Source organism: Macaca fascicularis, chromosome X, assembly GCF_037993035.2.
Source record: "Macaca fascicularis isolate 582-1 chromosome X, T2T-MFA8v1.1".
Classification (NCBI taxonomy): domain Eukaryota; kingdom Metazoa; phylum Chordata; class Mammalia; order Primates; family Cercopithecidae; genus Macaca; species Macaca fascicularis.
The window spans coordinates 110,272,483-110,292,428 of NC_088395.1; the positions used below are offsets into that span (position 1 = coordinate 110,272,483).

Here is a 19,946-nt window from a genome sequence, read left to right on the forward strand (position 1 = left end):
CATCAAACCAAAAATGCAAATTTCTTACTAAATCCAGAAAAATGGTAAAATATATAGTAATTAAAAATATTACATTAATGATACAGAATAAGAAAGTGGTAAATTCCAAAAATCTATAGGCATATTTGCAAACTTCAGACTTCAAAGTTGAAGCTCTTTAGTTTAATTAGATCTCATTTGTCAATTTTGGCTTTTGTTGCCATTGCTTTTGGCGTTTTAGTCATGAAGTCTTTGCCCATGCCTATGTCCTGAATGGTATTGTCTAGGTTTTCTTCTAGGGATTTTATGGTGTTAGGTCTTACATTTAAATCTTTAACCCATCTTGAGTTAAATTTTGTATATGGTGTAATGAAGGGATCCAGTTTCAGCTTTCTACATATAGCTAGCCCATTTTCCCAACACCATTATTATATAGGGAATCTTTTCCCCATTTCTTTCTTTTTTTTTTTTGTCAGGTTTGTCAAAGATCAGATGGTGGTAGATGTGTGGTGTTATTTCTGAGGTCTCTGTTCTGTTCCATTGGTTTATATATCTGTTTTGGTACCAGTACCATGCTGTTTTGGTTACTGTAGCCTTGTAGTATAGTTTGAAATCAGGTAGCATGATGCCTCCAGCTTTGCTCTTTTGGCTTAGGATTGTCTTGGCAATGTGGGCTCTTTTTTGGTTCCATATGAACTTTAACGTAATTTTTTCCAATTCTGTGAAGAAAATCACTGGTAGCTTGATGGGGATAGCATTGAATCTATAAAGTACTTTGGGCAATAAGGCCATTTTCACAATATTGGTTCTTCCTATCCATGAGCATGGAGGAGTTGTTTCTTATGGATGAGCAAAGAAAGTAGTTTCTTGAGATGGCATCTACTCTTGGTTAAGGTGCTGTGAATAGTGTTGAAATGACAACAAAGGATTTAGAATATTACATAAACTTAGTTGATAAAGCAGTGTCAGGGTTTGAGAGGACTGACTCCAATTTTGAAAGAAGTTCTACTGTGGGTAAATGCTGTTAAACAGCATCACATGCCACAGATAAATCTGTCATGAAAGGAAGAGTCAATTGATGTGACCAACTTCATTGCTGTTTTATTTTAAGAAATTGCCACAGCCACTCCAACCATCAGCAACTGCCATCCTTATCAGTCAGCAACCATCAACATCAAAGGAAGACCCTCCTCCATCAAAAAGATTACAACTCATTAAAGGCTCAGATGATCATTAGCATGTTTTAGCAGCAAAGTATTTTTAAATTAAGTTACATATGTTTTTTAGACATAATGCTATTGTGTACTTAAGAGACTACAGTATAGTGTAAATATAGCTTTTATAGGCACTAGGAAACAAAAAATTTGTGTTACTTACTTTATTGTGATAATTTACTTCATTGCAGTCATCTGGAACTGAACCCACAATATGTTCAAGGTATGTGTGTATTTGAAGGTTGACGAGGGTAGATTTGTTGGAGTATGTGTTGGGGGATAGGGATGGGTTGGGGAAGAAAAGCCAAACTTCAGTCGTTTGAGGAGTGAGTGGGTGATGAGAAATGGACATATAAACAGAGTACTCTTTCAAAGAAATTTGAATTAAAAACAGAAAATGGATACTGGTCAGTAAGTAGCAAAAGTGAGATGTGGTATCACAGGAGAGTTTTTTAAGACTGGATATCTAAGAATGTTTCAGAGGTACCCAATAATAGTGGTAGAATCTCAACTAATGATATTGTTGTTATATTGCTCTCATCATCACTATACCTCTACCATACTAATTTCCATAAAATACCCATTTTATCTCCCCACTTCACTGGATAAACTCTAAATTCCTCTGCTTGGGATGTAGGTTCCTCTAAAAAGGTAGCATACCATCTAGCTTTATCATTTATATGCTTCATAACATTGGGCAGCTTGCTTAATTTCTCTGAGACCTAATTTTCTCATCTGTAAATTGAAATGGCCCACACTTACCTTAGCAGAATACAGAAAGATTACCTGGGGCTTCTCTCTGACCTCACTCCTGATAGTCCTTGAAGAAGACCCAGCTTCCATGAGACCTGTTTTTAATTCCTACTGCAGAGAGGTGCTGGAATTTGCCAGTTCTCTGTGTATGCTGAGCAATTAAATGCTGCCTCTTAATCAAATGCTGATTGTATATTTATTTCTTTTTGGTGTTGGAAATACAAAGTAACATCAATAGGTTACATTTCATGAGAACTTGCTAAATTTTGGGAGTTGTATAGACTTTTTTTTAAATTTTTATTCTTTTCTTGAGACAGGGTCTCATTCTGTCACCCAAGCTGGAATGCAGTGACACAATCATGGCTTATTGCAGCCTCAAACTCCTGTGCTCAAGCAATCCTCCTGCCTCAGTTTCCTGAGTAGCTGTGACTAAAAGTGTGCACTACCACATCTGGCTACTTTTTCAATTTTTTGTAGAGACAGTCTCTTGCTATGTTGCCCAGGCTGATCTTGAACTCCTGAGCTCAAGCAATCCTCTTACCTCGACCTCCCAAAGTGCTGGGATTATAGCGGTCAGCCACCGTGTTCAGACTACACATTTATTTTCAATCTAACAAACAGATAATGCTTACACTAGGATTGTTTCCAAGGAACACTTAATATATACTAGAATGTTTCTAAGCACTCCAAAGGTATAAACTCATACAACCCTCAAAATAATCCCACTTACAGGTGGGAAAATTAAGGCACATAAAAGTTAAGTAAGTTGCTCAACATCACTTAGCTGGTAAGTGGTAGAGCTTAGACTTGAAACCAGGGCATATAGCTTTAGATTTTGTGCACCCTGTTACTACACTGTAATGCCCCTCACGTAAGCTTAACAACAACCCAGTGAAGCAGGTACTGTTATTATTCTTATTTTACCCTGAGACTCAGAGAGATTAGATCACTTGCCTAAAGTCACATGGCTAGCAAGTGGTGGGTGAGGTTTGAACCAGGTTTGTCTGATTCTTAGGCATTTTGACAGCATGTTAACTAGTCATTCTTCTAATAGTTTGATCCTTTTTTGCCATATGTGCATATTACCTATACAATTATTTATTTAATAAAGCTATTTTAATTAACTGATTTTAAATAACTTTTTATGTATTTTGTAAGCAATAATATCTATGGTTTCACAGATAACATATTATTGACATATTTTTAATTCACACTAAACTGCATAAACTGTTTTTAAAAATCTGTGTACCTCCATGGACATAGAATGTGGAATAATAAACATTGGAGACTTGGAATGGTAGGAAGAAAGTGAGGGATCAGAAATTGCTTAATGGGTACAATGTACACTATTTGGGTGATGGTTACACTGAAGGCCCAGACTTCACCACTGTGCAATATATCCATGTAACAAAACTGCACTTGTACCTCTTATATTTACACAAATAAAAATTCTTTACAAATCTGTGTACCACTTAAAACTATCTCATCTACCTGAAGAGGCATGTATACCACATTTTGGGATATATTGCATCATATTGCACTTTTAACCCATAGCCCACCCTTCATCTCCAAAGTTCTGTTCAAACCCCTTTTCCCAGAAATCACATGGGCTATTAGTTTCTCTTTTGGAGTCAAAGAAAGAAAACATCTTTAGTGGAGTACCTAGACTGGTCACAACCCAGTGATTAGGATAATACGTGCATTCCAATGGATGCTGGTGATGTTTTGTGGTTAGAGGTGGGGAAGCAGTGCAGGAGAATCATTCATCATACAAACAGATCCAATAAAAACATTATTCAAATCTTTACAAATGTTTCACTTGTACTCCAACATGCTACCGTCCTAGAAGGCAGCAAAACAGGCTTGGTCCACTCTACTAATTCAAATTATCTGCTTGGCTTTGTAGATCTTTCCAGGACATATATGTACTGCCATGTTCATTGTGCCTTTATTCACAATAGCAACCTCAGTGCTCATAGATGTATGAATTGATAAAAAATTGTGACATCTATATCTGTATATAGACATAGATATATACACACACATTAAGATGTTATTCGACCTTAGAAAAGAAGGGTATAATGCCATTATGACAATATGGATGAACCTGGAGGATAAACCTCCAGGTTTATAAAGTGAAATAAGCCAATCACAGAAGGAAAAATGCTGTATCTCACTTATATGTAAGATCTAAGAAAAAAAGTCAAACACACAGAAATAGAGTAGAAGGGTGGTTAGCAAGGGTGGAGGGGGGTGGCAGGAAATGGGGAGATGTAGATTAAAGAGTGCAAATTTTTAGTTTTGCAGGGTAAATAAATTTAGAGATTTCTACAATAGTAGAGCTGTAGTAATAATATTGCATTGTATGTTAAAAATTTGGTAAGAGAATGGATTGTATGTGCTCTCATCTCACACACACACAGGCACACACACACACGGACAAACACAAAGGTAATAAACTAATAACAAACTAAACCGTGAGACTTCCAGAACTTACTCAAACCAACCAATCAGAGCTCACACACACAAAGGTAAGAGACTAATAACAGACTAAACTGTGAAACTTCCAGAGCTTACTTGAACCAAGCAATCAGAGCTCACTGGCCTCAACCCATCAAGGCTCAACTGTCTCGACTAATCAGGGCTCAGTTCTATCATCCATCAAAACTAAATGAGTTAGAATCCTTCATTTTGCACAAACCTACCTGACAGGGAACCTGGGAAGGAAATTTTGCTATGAAACTTGAATTCTTCCTTTGTTCTTTGGAACACATCTTTATTTTACACCAAAGGCTGTGTCTCTGTGGTTTGCCAACTATACACTGGAACAAAGTTGCTCTCTTACAAATTACTTTACAGATGACTTTTTTTTTTCCCAAAATGTCATTTACAGGTTCCTATATCATTATAAAAGGGTTATTTAAATTTATTTGTAAACAGTGAGTGGAAAATTTAAGAAAACTGATGAAATATTGGGCTTTGAAGTAAGTCAACAAATTTCAAGAATAGATTCACAAAGTGTATTTCCTTTCCACAGAGGTAAAATATTAGAAATCAATTTTTTAAAAATGGAAAATCTCCAACTGCTTTGAGATAAAGCATACATGTATATAATAATAAATCAACAAAAAGTACTAGGGCCATGAAGAAAACACAATAGAAATTAGAAAACATTAAAATAAATATTAACATTCAAGTTACTTGAGCAAAAAGCAGTCATCCTAATTTTTTTAAATTGCCTACCTTTCTCCTGTTTTGAATTGATGCAAGAGGCAAGACGCATGTCCTGCTCCCAGCTCTGGATTCATGTCCTTAAATCACCATGATTAAAAACAAGCAAGATGACAGCCATAGTCAAAGACGCGAATCTGTTTCTATTCAACCTCAAGGCTGAATTGCACAAGTAAGATCTTAATGCTTTAGCTCCAGCAACCGTCCCACATTCTGGGCCAATGGCTGTGGTTTAGAGGCTGCAGGTCTTTCACTGGCTGTGCTATCGGAGACTGGGACTTGGGCTGTTATCATTGGTACCACCATCCATGCATAATCGCACACCTTAAAGTCTTATTCTAAACCTTGAAAGATTACAGGCTTGAAAAGAGAAGAACTGGATAAACGTGAATGAAATGGAATAGTAATTTGAGACTCTAAAAGCATGAAAAAGAAATGGTTGCTTGAAATAGAAATTGTTTCTTGAAAACTTGATTTATCCTATTTCTGTGTTTCTGTCTTCCTGATACATATAAACTATTACCCTAAGATAAGTTGACAAGTTTGATTACGAATTTCGTGATTCTCATATGTGCTTTTGTACTTTATATTTTGCATATAACGCAAAAAAACACAAAAAACAAAAAACAAAAAACAAAAAAACAAAAAACAAAACCCCTTTGTAAGTGTGGAGGACTGACAGAGAATAAGGTGAATGACTTCATTATGAAAACAATTGTGACCTGACTGATCCTAATAAACGGTGATTTAGAAATATAACTGACAGAAAAGACCATGCATGTAGTAAAGAGATTAAATGAAAAATCACTAAATGGAATGAATTATTTTCCACGGAAAAACTGCACCACATATATAGACTGAAACAGAGTTGATAATGTTTAGTTCTTGAGGAAAGAATGCATGAAAAATCGTCAGGACGCCACAGGTCGCCTGCCTCCTTGACAGTCCTCAAATCAAAAGGGCGCCACCCACCCCCACCCTCCAGTAGGTCCCCGCCTTGGCGGGCTACAGTTCTTTCAAACCAAGTGCGGTGGCTCTGAAAAGAGCCTTTGGGTTTCGGTGCTCAGGCGCTCCTGAGGCAGCTCACTTGCTCCTGGTGTAGCGGAGCACAGCCTTAGAGCCCCTGGACACGGCATGCTTGTCCATCTCCCACGGGAGCATCAGGCGAATGGTGGTCTGCATCTCGCAGGAGGTGATGGTGGCGCGCTTGGTGGCGATGTGCTCCAAGATGTCGTGAATGAACGAATCTATGATCTTCACCGCTTCGCGGGAAAGGCTGAGGCCCTCGTGAACCAGCTTCAGCACCCGGGGAAAATGGGCGGCGAAGTTGTTCCTGCGGTGGTTGGGGCGGCAGCGCCTGTCCTTCTGCTTGTGGGCCGTCGTGGCATTGGCCGCTTTGGGCTCCTTGGTGCTCACGCTTTCCTCGGAGGTCATCTCAGAGGAAGGCTCAGCCATCTTGGAGTCAGCTGCCAGTGGATAGGAGGAACAGACAATGGCTGTTGATCACCAGAGGGAGGGCTTTTTGTAGTCACCACATGACTGACATCACGGGCCAACTTGAGGTCTGATTGGATGAAGTGACACACAACACAGCGTTCAAGGTGATTGGATGGTCCTGTTGCTTGGCATCTTATCAACCAGTCACAGAGGGTGTTGGCCGTCCTAAACACCCGCCTACTTGCCTCTCTCAGAAAAAGTTACACAGATAGATGCCCCACAGGGCAGAAAGCTCATCCGCCCCCCACCTCAGCTGATCCATGTCGCACCATGAGCACTTTGAAGGGTGTCACTGAAAACTCCCAAAGAGGCAATTTCATCTCGTGCTCCTTGAAGAGAGCCTGACCTCCAGAGCCCAAGTCCATTATGCCAGAGGAATGACTGTGGCCCCGTGTGGACCATTTCTCACCCATCTCAGAATCTACTGTTATCCTGGGCTAAGCCACCCTGGCTTGAGCAGGATCTCCCTGACATGGCAGCCGAAGGCTCCTGGGCATAAAAGGACCCAGCTGTTTGGTTCTTGTCCTCAGTTCTGATCAACCCCTTCAGTGAATGGGGATAAGGAACAATGACAAAGCCACAGTCTCCAAGCAGACAACACAAAAAGAAAGGAGCTTTGATTTAAAAAATACATACAAATACTCAACATTTACCAAGATTAAAACTGCATTCTTAACAATACTTAGATACTTTTTTTAAAAAAAGGTTTAAATGTTAGAATCTGCAAATAGACATAACAGCTACAGTATTTTTAAAATTCCTAAATTCTTAAAAAAATTGATTCTCAAGGCAACCTTCTTAGGGAGGAAAAATGTATCCATAAAATGCAAACATTTCAACATTCAAAGGATTTATTATATTACATGCAAAACATTTCCCAAACATGTCTACCTCAGAATAAGTTGTAGCAATTGAACCAAAGACAGGACTTACGAACTTGAGTATTAAGTGTAGTGGAAGTAATTGAGCACACCAATGACGTGCCATTCAAAATGGCCAGTCTTGGCAAGGTTACTCCCTGTCAGACCGTTCAGGTAAAGCAAATCCTCCTGGCAATACAATGAAGTTAGTAAAATGGTCCCAGATTATGATGGGGAAAAAAAGTCTTTTTTACCTAAAAAGGTATACTATGGTAAGAAAACCAGTGAGGTAAGCACACACACATGAAATTCTAAACAGTCCTTTCTAAAAATTGGGGTACACAAATCCTACTTGAAATTGTAGCAACCAAATCCTGCTCTTGATTGGATGGAGGAGGCAAGGGGCATGTCCATATATTCCCTGAATTAATATTCTCAAATCGTCATCATTAAAACATGTAAGCAAACAAACAAATAGCATACAAACACACCAATTTCCTCCTCTACATCCAGCAGGAACAGCCCAGAAAGGCTCTGGTTGGTTCATTCTGTGTCTTGAACTATTTTGTGTCACTATAACAGAATTCCCGAGGCTAGGTAATTTATAAGGAAAAGCAGTTTATTTAGTGGATGGTTCTGTAGGCTGGGAAACACTGGGACATGACCCTGGCTCCTGTGAGGGCTTCCGTGCTGCCTCATAATATAGCAGATAAGATCAAACGGGAAGAGGACAGGTGTAAAGAGAACCCAAGAGATGTCCTGGCTTTGTAACAACCCTCTCTAGAGGGGAGGAAACTAACGCATTGCCGAGAGAATGAATCCAGTCTCTCCAGAGTGAGAGCTAAGTCACTACTGGAAGAATGGCACCAAGCCAGTCATGAGAGATCTGCCCCTCATGATCTGCCCACATCAGGTGCATTGGGAATCACACTTCAACATGTTTTTGGGTGGGGACAAACAAATCATATCCAAACTGAGGCATCCTGAGTCACCTCCGTACACTTTTGGCCAGTGACTGTGGCTCAGAGACTGTAATTCTGTCATTGGTTGAGCCAGTGGAGACAGGAGTGTGAACAAAAGTTCTCTGAAAAGGAGTTTGGAGGACAGAGCACTTGTGCCAGTGAATACTTGGCAATCCTGGGAGAGGCTGTCTTGGGTGTGAAACCAATTGCATTGAAGGGAGTGGTAGGGTTTAACAGTGAGTGGTAGGGTTTAAAGTTCGTTCCCTCTGAACTCCTTAATAAAGCCCACTTATGCAAACGAAGGATTGAAATCACTGAGTTCTGATAAGCCTGCACAGCTGAGCTCTGATTGGTCAATGACACTGATCCCTGATTTGTTGATAGAGCCTAGCTCTGATTGGCTGGTTCTGGTGTGCTCTGGAAACCTCAAAGTTGAACAGAGGTGTGAGTTTTCTGGGAACTCAGGGTACATGTGTGACCTCTAGTCAGCAAATGGCCGCTTGGCTCCATTTGAATTTAGGCCCAGTTAGCCACTTGTGATCCATCTTAAAGGATTGGTTCTTTGACATTCAAATATGTGTCCAGAGGCGTGAGCTGCTGTCATTGGATTCTTCCATCATCTGAGTGATGCAGAGTAGCTTTATTTAGTCTTATCTAGTTTCTTTAGTCACCAAAATAAGCTTTGTCAGTATGAGAATGGTTCTGCACATTCTCTGATCTTTTTGTTACTCATGTTTGCTAATGTAGCCCATTACCATTCCTTCTTGCATCTCAGATTATCTTTTTGTGATCACTTTCCATCTGCCTAAAGTATGTTCTTCCTGCGTTCTTTGAAGGTGAAGTTCACTGGTGTAAACACTGCTACTTTTCTAGTTAGAAATGTCTTTTCAGATTGGGATCCACAGGAAGCAGACTCTGAGATGGATTTTAGTGTGCATGACATGTACTTAGAATTAATCCCTGAGGAATGGAAGGGAGGGAAGCAGGAGTGGGCACAGAGAGAAGTGCACCCATACTGCAGGCCCAACCAAAGCCTCTTTGGATCCCAAGGGGAGTTTTGAAGGTAAATGGCCAATCAGAATTATTCCACCTTGGGCAGAGCAAGCCAGATGTTTGTGCCTCCTCTTGAATCAGTCCTTGGATGTGGTTAATCTCTCTAAGTGCGTGACCTTGGGCAAGGCAGCTCCTGCAGCTCGGGTCATACCTGAAAGAATTGATGGCTGATGACTGGCATCCGACTGCTGTCCCAGCAGCTGAAGCAGCAAATCTGTCCTTGAAGGGGGTTCGGGGTGGTCTACCTGCATGTCTGTCACAGCTTACTTCTTAAACGATGTTTGGCTAGGAATGCAACTCTAGCATGACAGCTATTTTTTCCTCAGTGCTTCCTTTTGGCCTCCATTTGTTGATGTATAGATGTCTGCTGTCTAATTTGTACTCCTTTATAGGCAATGTATCTATTTTATGCTATTATGATCTTTGTTTATCATTATGCTGTAGCTTTACTATGATGTGTCCAGGTGTGCTTCCTAAGTTTAGTGAATCATTTATCTCCCTAATTTTGGAAACTTACCGGCCATTTATTTACCAGTTTCATTTCTATATTTCAGGAATCCTACTTGGATACACTTTGAAACAAGAGCCAACCGAAACACAATATACTTCAAATAGTTTGTTGAATATACAAACTATGATAGTTCAAATCTGAACACTGGTACTTTTCCTCTTGAATTTCAACCAAGTAAAAAAGAAAAGAAAGAAAACTCCAGGTATTAGAGCTACCTGACAAAAACTCATGCTGAACCTGATCTTCCAAGTGACAGTAGAACTGAAACGGATGTGTCTGCACAGATGCCAGGGCTGTGTGGGTGGCACAAGTATGATATAGCAAAAGAACAGGAACCAACGGTCAATTTGTCCACAATTAGGGAGTTCATTGACTTTACCACATAAAATGTTTCATGTGAATTCTACAACAATACTGTGTTATGTACAAAATTAAATTTTTTTTTGTTTTAATGGAAAAGCTTTACACAAACAAGCCATTAGCTCATTTCAAGAAAAAAAAAACCCTAAAAATTAGTTTAAGGTCTTCGTTTTAAATCAACTTAAGTTATATGATATATATATATATTTTCATATGCAGTAGATCTTTTCTTCTTTCTTTCTTTCTCTTTCTTCTCTCTCTCTTTCTCTTTCTTTCTTTCTTTTTCTTTCTTTCTTTCTTTTTCTTTCTTTCTTTCATCTTTCTCTTTTGTGCTTTTCACTTTCTGACGCTTTTGGATCCATTCTTCAGTTCACATTCTAAAATACTTGTATTGGGTGAAAATGCATAGTACAAAAGTTGGTAATTTCCATCCATTATCTTTGTGGCCTATAAAACTGGAAATCGATGAAGAAAAAAACCCTGCTGATCAAGTTTGAACCCTCCTACAGAAAGGATCTGAACAACTGGGTGGCAGAAGAAATTCTAGCAATTAAGCATGTGGAACACCCTTAGAGAGACAGCCTGGACCTGCGTGGAGGAGTGCATTACCCCAACATCAGCTTTGAGATGATGGAGCTGGATTTTGGCTGCATCCTGAATGATACTGAGGTCATTCGCTAGGTTACCATCACCAACTGCAGCCCCTTGGTCGTGAAGTTCCGCTGGTTCTTCTTGGTGAATTACGAGGAAAATCAGATAATGTAGCACCGGCATAGAACTCCCACAGAACTCTGCTGTTCATTTATTTTCTCTTTCAGGCTTTTCACTAGGTTTTCTGTATTCTGTGTACTCATCATTCATGAATATTTTCATTTTTGACAACTAATTACTGAGGGAATTAATAAGGGGCTTAAAATCATGACTCATTCTAGGTTTCCTAACAGGAAACCTAGATAAAGCATCTTTGAAAGTCCCAATCACCACTGAATTAAGAAAACAATATCCATAAGCCCATTTTAATTTTGAATCTAGTGGTAAAATCATTAAAATTTCATCACTAAAAATTAAAGTATTTGTAGAGTTTTTTAAAAAACACCTGTATTAGCAGAGTATTCACATAGCACAAGTTAAGTGAGTAGTGTGAGAACACAGTAATACTTGCTAACATGCATATACAATGCATTAAAAGTTGCTATATGTAACAATGAGATCACCCATCCCAACCCCTCCTCACTGAAAACTGTATAACCTCTTGCAGAATGTCAGTGTTTCAAATCTTAGCATAACTTGAGATAGTAGCGTGCTGCCTGGTCCCTTTCAATCCTTTTTCCTATTGACGGGTTCAGTTGTTTTCCTACTGTAAGAGGGAGGTTTCTGTCAGCATCTCAATGCGTTTAGTTCATTTCTCACTGACACATGGGATAGGGAATTTATTTCCAGTAAGTTTCATTGTTTTCTTATGTGCATTAAAATGTTTTAAAGTCTTCTTTGACGTTTCTCGATGACTTCCCTTGCAAGTGTTTATGTCAGTACTACCACTCACAGTCTGAAGTCCATGGTGGGGCTGCCATTTTATTTTTCACATGTCAATAGTCTTTCTGTTCTTATAGTTAGTTAATCGAAGGGCAATAGCAGAAGGCTCACTGACAACCGCTACTTGGGTCACTGTCTTGTGTCATCTGCTGGTTTCTCTTCTACCAGCTGCAGTCTCCACATCATCTTTCTACTGGTTTTCCACTGCTTCTGATTTAACCTTTTATGACTGCACTGATAACTTCAAGAAGAGTCTGGCCAGATGCCTGTTGAGTAGGCAGTGATAGTCCCATTAAAGGTGTACCATGCACTATTGAAACAGTGGTAAGTGCTCTCACAGCCAGGGGGTTTCCAACGATGTTAATGACTTAGTCAGTCAGAATTGACTTCATCTGCTACTTACACTGTGCAGACTTGGATGTGTAGCAGGGATGGTAATGAGTTTGGCAGACTGGATGGTGATTTCGTCTCTGTTTTCAGTAGAAGCTGGCATCCCAGTAGGGTTTGCCTGAATGATTACCTTTGGTGAGGCTGCTTCTGTTGGACTAGTGGTGGTTATTAATGGTGCACCGGCAATAACTGACTCAACTGTCATAGTTGAAATTTTCTGATGTCATGACTGCAGGTACTTGCATTGCCCCACGTACTGTCCTTGGAGCTGCTGCTGTTGCTGACACAGATTTGGTAGTAGTAGGAGACCTGGAGGAAGCATGGTGACCAGGGGAAATGATATTCACAACTCCAGGTACAACCTTCTCTGCTCTGGAGCAGTTTATAGGAGATGAGTTATTTCCACCAAGGACAGAAGTTGCTGCTTTCAGGACACTCTCTGCAGACAGTGACACTCGTTCTAATGACTTGCATCAGAAGCTGCTGCTAAACCTTCATTACAAGTCTGGCATTTGTCATCATCTATGACCAATCTGTTTGAGGGCATATCCTTGCACTGATATACAAGCCTCTGTCCTTCAGCCTTTTCAAAAATTTCCCTACAGTAATAAGATCTAAAAGCACATCCCTTGGCTTCATAATTCATGTCTGGCTTGTTCTTACACTTTTCCCAAAGCTTACAGATAGTGTTTGAATACAGAGGCTTAAATATGGCTTTTTCTCCCTAAGCCCATGTAATATACCTGGACAAATATTTTTCAACATTGAGGCTTTGCCAGAGCATACCAGAACCATACAATCAGAGCTAGGGTCTATCAACCAATCAGGGCTCAGTGGCATTGGCCAATTAGAGCTCAGCAATTTCAATCCTTCGTTTGCATAAATGGGCTTTATTAGGAAGTTCGGAGGGAAAGTTTACTATTAAACCCGACCACTCTCTTCAGTGTAATTGGTTTCATATCCAAGGCAGCCTCTCCAGGGATTGCCGAGTGTTCACTGGCACAACAAGAGCTCTGTCCTCCAAATTCCTTTTCAGGGAACTTTTGTTTACACGCCTGTCTCCACTGGCTCAGCCAATGACGGAACTACAGTCTCTGAGCCAGAGTCACTGGCCAAAAGTGACTTCCAATTTGGAGCCGGTGGTGGGGGCAGGTGGCGTGTGGTGTCCTACCCATTTTTTGTGCATTCTTTTCCGTGAACCAAACATTGTCAGCTCTCATATATCTATAGCGCAGTTTGCTCCGAGAGAACGTGGTGGATTTTCCACAGTCGTGGAGCATATCTTCAGTTTTCTAAACGGTCACTTTTATTAGTTATTTTTCTAGGTTCTCGTTTATGGGAACGTTTTCGTTTTACTCATAGTTTCCTTTTTCACTCTCATGCTGTCTCGCGTGTACAGTGGGATTTTCCTGACTTTCATTGTGTGTGATATGGCAACAGATCACGTCCAGAAGCAGTTACAAGAATCCAGCTGACTTTTCCTAGGTAAGAAGTCTAGGGGATTTTCAATTATCTAAAAGAAAGTCGATCACCACTCTACGGCTTTAGAAAAAATATTTTTTCATGTGCGTTTGTAATTTATGTTAACATGAGGTGATAGGTTTTGTTTGTTTGTTTGTTTGTTTGTTTGAGATGGAGTCTCGCCTTGTCACCCAGGCTGGAGTGCAGAGGCGTGATCTCGGCTCACTGCAACCTCACCCTCTCGGGTTCACCCCATTCTCCTGCCCCAGCCTCCCGAGTAGCTGGAACTACAGGCGCCTGCCACAACGCCTGGCTAATTCTTCGTGTTTTTAGTAGAAACGGGGTTTCACCCTGTTAGCCAGGAAGGTCTCGATCTCCTGACCTCGTGATTCACCTGCCTCGGCCTCCCAAAATGCTGGGATTACAGGCTTGAGCCGCCGCGCTCAGTCGTGATAGGTTTTTAAGTACTACTTTAAAGTGGATTTTAAGATAAATTCATCAAAATTTCTGTTCTAATAATTTTGAAGTAAATATTGGCAGATAAAACTTACAGAAAAGATTTTGGGGTTCCTACTAATTTTTGAAGTGTAAAGCTATTCTGAGAAAAACTGTTCTAGATATTTGATCATTTGCAAGATAATCAGATCAGTTGAAAACACTTAGCCCCCTTTTCCGTGGTTAAGCCTTTTGAAAAGTCCAATGCCCAGTATTCATCAAGACTTTGAAATCATACCGCTGATAGAAAGCTTTTTTGTCACCTTCTTGACCCTCATAGGAATGACAGTAGCATTTCATCCTCAAACATGGTGTTGGGCTTTTGTTTGAGGTCAGTAGCATCTTTTCTTTTCTAGGCATTTTAGGTAAAGTAAGAGATACCAAATATTCACACATGCCATTTTAGCAACCTTTGAGATTTACATTTTAAAAAATATTTCTTGGTTTATTCATATAAATCATGTTTATAGATTTTCTAATATTAAATCATACTAGCTTTCTGGGAAAGAAATTCCTTCCTGTGGGTGGCTTCCCTGGATATTAATTAGGTTCCTTCCTATGCCTCGTCATGGTGAAATTCTTGACTGTGCACGGTCACCAAGTGGTTAAGCTCGGGTTTCTCATGACTTTCATACCCTTGGCCACTTGCTTCCTTCAAAAGTCCCCAAGGCACCACTGTGTCCTGGGGGACTTCAGGTTCCCAGAAGCAGCCTGGATGCAAGGCTCAGATGGGCTCCCTCTGCAGCAAGAACCTGGGCTGTGGTGTGGGACAAAACAGGGGCTAGGGAAGTGCGCTGGACCCCTCGAAGAGCCGTTCCTCCACCTGTTTTTGTCTGAGTCTCCAGCTCTCCACACCGCTCACATTTCAGGCACAGTTGTGCTGAGAGAGCAGGCTGTACTCAACCCTGCCCACCCTCAACTATGGCAAGCTATGCATTCCAGGCATTATTCCACCCCTGGAAGATACAACCACAAATTTGGCCCGCTAACTTTTCTAAGGTTTTAGATTCTCAGCTATCTACACACAATGGCCAAAAAGCCTCACGTGCTCCCGTGGCAGATGGAAGACAGGAAATCAAAAGATATCCAGGGATGGGAAAAGGGTCAATAAGAAATTGGTACTCACCAAAAGTCACACAAACATTAAACCATGAAGAGATGGTTTCCTGATCAGGAATGCAACCCATGATGTAGAGGTGAAAGCTCAGAATTTGAACTCAAAGGCCGCAAGGTGAAGTGGCCTTTGTTTTTATTCTCACAGGGGCAGTTTGAGCAGACATAGGAATTTAACTTTCTTTAGGTCAGATTTTTTGCTCTTTACTTTCGTCAAGAAGAGTTTTAAGGCTAGCTGTCACACCATTATGTGTCTTTTTATACATTTAACCTTTTAATACTTTTAATAAAATTGAGGAGGTTAATTTAAGGGATCGATCTTTTGGCCATTGGCAATTATAATTTTTAATAGTGTACTGAATTTCAATAGTGACTGGATGCAATAGGCTCTTCAGAGAAGAAGTAATCCCAAAGATTCCCCCTGTTCCCAGACATAGGCTAAGACAACAAATGACTCCTGGGATTGCTATTTACCAGCATTCACTAGCTAGACCAGCGGTCCCCAACCTTTCTGGCAGTGTCTTGGAAGACAATTTTTCCACGGACCGGCATTGGGAGGACGGTATTGGGATGATTCAAGGGCATTACATTAATTGCGCACTTTATTTCTATTATTATAACATTGTAATATATATTGAAATAATTATACAACTAACCATAATGTGGAATCAGTGGGAGCCCTGAGCTTGTTTTCCTGCAACTAGACGGTCTCATCTCAGAGTGATGGGAGAGGGTGACATATCATCAGGCATTAGATTCCCAAAAGGAGTGTGCAACTGAAGATCCCTCGCACGTGCAGTTCACCATAGGGTTCTCGCTCCTATGAGACTCTAATGCTGCTGACTTGAGAGGAGGCGGAGCTAAGGCGGTAATGCCAGTAGTGGGAAGTGCATGTAAATATAGATGAAGCTTCTGCTGCTCGCTGATGCTCACCTCCTGCTGAAATAGCCCAGTTCCTAACAGGCCACAGACCTGTACCGATACCTGGATTATGGGTTGGTGATCCTTGCTTGAGGCAATAAAGTTTGAGATCACAAAAGCCCCTTATGGACGGGACTTCTTACGACAAATCCTGCCGAGATCTTGGCACATTTGGAACAAAATAAAATCTCTCCACTTCCCAGCGAAGAGATTTGTTAGACCAGACGCCTGCTGTGACCCAAAAATCACTTCCCCTGGATGGTGGCAAGCAAGAGAGAGTGCTTCCTCTTGCTCACAAATCAAGCTCTCAAGAACACAGATCAAGACGAGAGGGAACTTTATCCTGTAACCCTCTCTATGAACAACACAGAAAGACAAAGTCAAAGGAATACACTGTTTCTGGCATGAAAGGGATCAAAAATATGAATATTCATACCACAAAGTAGTGTAAGGTGTACCAGATTCGCTACAGCTAGACTAGTCACACAAAAATCTTTTTCTCCTAGGCATGAAACCTTGTAGAGGAGACAAACAGAGAGATTTGTTTTGTACCATCTGTCCAACTGGGTTGTACACAGACAGAACCTGGGGGCCTGACTGGTAAGAAATTCTTGCCCTTTTGCCAGCTTGTCAAATGACTGCATTCCCTTAACTGCAGTTTCCAGAAGAGTGGAGTGGCTTTGGTGACCCTTCTTGCTATACCAAATTGTGTGAAGGTTTGCTAAGAAATCAACTCACGAAAGGCAGATTAACAAGAGAAAAAGCATACAAGGCCGGGCGCGGTGGCTCATGCCTGTAATCCCAGCACTTTGAGAGGCCGAGGCGGGCGGATCATGAGGTCAGGAGATCAAGACCATCCTGGCTAATATGGTGAAACCCCGTCTCCACTAAAAATACAAAAAATTAGCCAGGCATGGTGGCGGGCACCTGTCGTCCCAGCTACTTGGGAGACTGAGGCAGGAGAATGGTGTGAACCCGGGAGGCGGAGGTTGCAGTGAGCTGACATCATGCCACTGCACTCCAGCCTGGGTGACAGAGTGAGACTCTGTGTAAAAAACAAAACAAAACAAAACAAAACCGTATGAATTTATTTAACATATATACACTGCAGCCTTTGGAACAAAGGCAGAAAGGTACAGGGTAAATTGTCTATTTATATGCTCAGGTTCAGCAAAGTATGGGCAGCCCTGTAGAAATATGATGGTACAAAAAGGCTATGACCTAATGCTAATCCGGCAGGGCTTGTTTGTCTAGACTGTGCTTGGCTTTGGTGAACACACATTTCTTCCTCCTGGGTATAAGGCAGGACCCTCTCTGTAATGGGGTCTTGTGACCTGCAGTCAGACAAGGTAGGTCAGATCATTTCTTCATGGCCAGTTTTACCCAAAAAAGGTGGAGGAAAGTATTTTTAGGCTTTGTTACTATCTTTAGAAAAAAAGGCTTCTGGTTTCTAGGACCCACCTTGGGGAGGAGGGATTCTGGTCTGTTACAGTTGGCTCTCCGGGAAGAATGGGGCTGAGAGACAGGGGGACCTAGGACCTCAGGAACATCTTTTTCATCTGAGACTACTTCTGGGGCCTTTATTTTGGGGTATTGTGCTCTAAGCCCCAACACTAGAAATCAGCTGCATGTGAAAGTTCATCACTTGCAATTTTTACTTTCCTCAAAAACGCTAAGAAAACAATAAAGAACAATCCTTTGCCACTGTAAAACTAGGATTGCCTTTCCTCAAGCTTCCAGTAACATCTTCCTAGTTTCCGTCTGATAACTCACCACAAGCACCTTTAACACTCATAGTTCTAGCAACATATCGGTGATCATGATATATGTATTCTCTAAGTCAGAGATCCTTTCTCTGCAGCGAAGAATTCTTCTCTTAACCCTCACTTGAATGGCATTTGGTGTCCATATTTCCCCCAGCTGTCTCCTAAAGGCCCTCTAGGCTTCTTCTGCCATGCATGTCAAAATGCTTCCAGTCTGTATCCATTATCTAGTTCCAAAGCTGCTTCCACTCTTTCAGGTGTTAGCTATCAGATCTGCTTGGCAACAGAATCCCTATTAAGTTTGCTCTGTTAGCCTGACAATGTACCACAGACCTGGGTGGCTTAAACAGTAGACATTAATTGTTCACAGTTCTGGAGGCTGGAAGTCCAGATCAGAGCATCAGCCGGATTGTTTCCTTCTGAGTAGTGAGAGGGAAGGATCTTTTCCATGGATTTTTCCTCAGCTTGTAGATGGCCCACTTCTCTGTATGCTACTTCACATTTTCTTCCCTGTATGCATGTTTCTTTGTCTGAATTTCCCCTTTTGATAGGCACAATGCATGCTAGCCGTTTCGGGTTAGAGCCCACCCTAATGAATGTAATTTAACTTCAGTATCCCAGTAAAGAATCCATCTTCAAGTAGGAGAGAGATGAGGGGTCAGGAGTCCAATAGAATGTATTTGGTGTTTTTTTGGGGGGTTGGGAGACACAACTGAACCCATAGGACATAGAAATCCTGAGTTGTAGGTGGGAATATCTCCTGCCTCTTCCATTATGTTAAGAAAACACTGGTGACTTATGAAGGGAAATAAGGTAACTCCTACCCATCTTTTTTCAAGACTACTTGAATGTTGGGTAATTTTATACACACATATACGCGCGCACACACACACACATACACACACACACATATATAAATAGATATATAAATGTGTATATATATAAATATATATAAATATATATATAAATATATATATATAAAATCTGGTTTATTCCATTAAATTATCTCGGTATAATGAGAGTGAAAAAGCTAACGGACATTGTTAGAGATAGAATGTTGATCTGACTAATCCTTATAAAGGGAAACCTAGGAATATAAGAGACAGAAATGACCATGTAGTAAAGGGATTAAATGGAAAATTATTAAATGAAAATCATTGCTGTCCTTGAAGCAAGTTGAGCTATAGATATATTAGAGTTGACAATGTTTAGTTCTCGGAAAAAGGAAGCATGAAAAATCGTCAGGACGCCACGGGCCACCTGCCCCTCCCCTTTATTACCTCCCCCCGCACGAGGTAATAAGAACCCATTAATCTCATGACCTCAGGTCTCAATCACACCCCTTTGTCAAAGTTTATCCCCGTTATTTCTCTGATTCTTACATGAACTCGGAAACTAGCGTTCGCCTTTATTTTACTTGCAGCCTCTCAACAGGTGCCTGCCGTGAGAAAATTAGCCTCTGGGGTAGAGTCGACTTTTGTCCACTGGGGGTCGCAGATCCCAATCCTCAGGGCCTCAAGACTGTGACGCGAAGGAACGAAAGGAAGGATTGGAAGCAGCCTCCTCTGAAAATCCGATACCTCCCCTCCACCGCCTCCACTGTCGCCAGGCGGAAAATTCCCTCTCCCATCTTCTGAACGCAAGCCATAGTGCCTCCTGCACCCCCCTTAACCCCCTTACATTTCCTCCGGGAGACCCTCACCCTACCAGCTCTGCAATCCGCCGCACAGAACTCAAGTTCGGATTTGGCTTTGATGACCTGCCAGGGAGAAAGGGACTAGAAGCTGGATAACCTCCCACCCCCATATTTCTTCCCAGGAAGAGATAAGGAGATGCAAAAGGGGTTCAAG

General features: G+C 41.0%; 1 protein-coding gene and 1 pseudogene across 7 annotated transcripts in view; both read right to left on the reverse strand.

Moving 5' to 3' along the window:
• Positions 1-19,946, reverse strand: part of RAB9B (RAB9B, member RAS oncogene family) — an 86,074-nt gene that overhangs the window by 65,333 nt on the left and 795 nt on the right. For 2 of the 7 annotated variants that reach the window (XM_074029596.1, XM_074029597.1), the window contains exons 2-3: positions 19,804-19,855; positions 19,479-19,617 (exon numbers count right to left, since the gene is read on the reverse strand). The exons of 4 other annotated variants lie outside the window; for them this stretch is intronic. Coding sequence is in view for 2 of the 3 variants with exons in the window: in XM_074029597.1 (XP_073885698.1) it covers positions 19,604-19,617; positions 19,804-19,855 (66 nt within the window). In the remaining variant the exon portion in view is untranslated. Of the gene's footprint in view, positions 1-19,473; positions 19,856-19,946 lie in introns of those variants that run through there. One more of the 7 variants, XM_065537894.2, reaches the window with a different exon arrangement.
• On the reverse strand, positions 12,020-13,623 carry LOC102133940 (ETS-related transcription factor Elf-2 pseudogene; annotated as a pseudogene).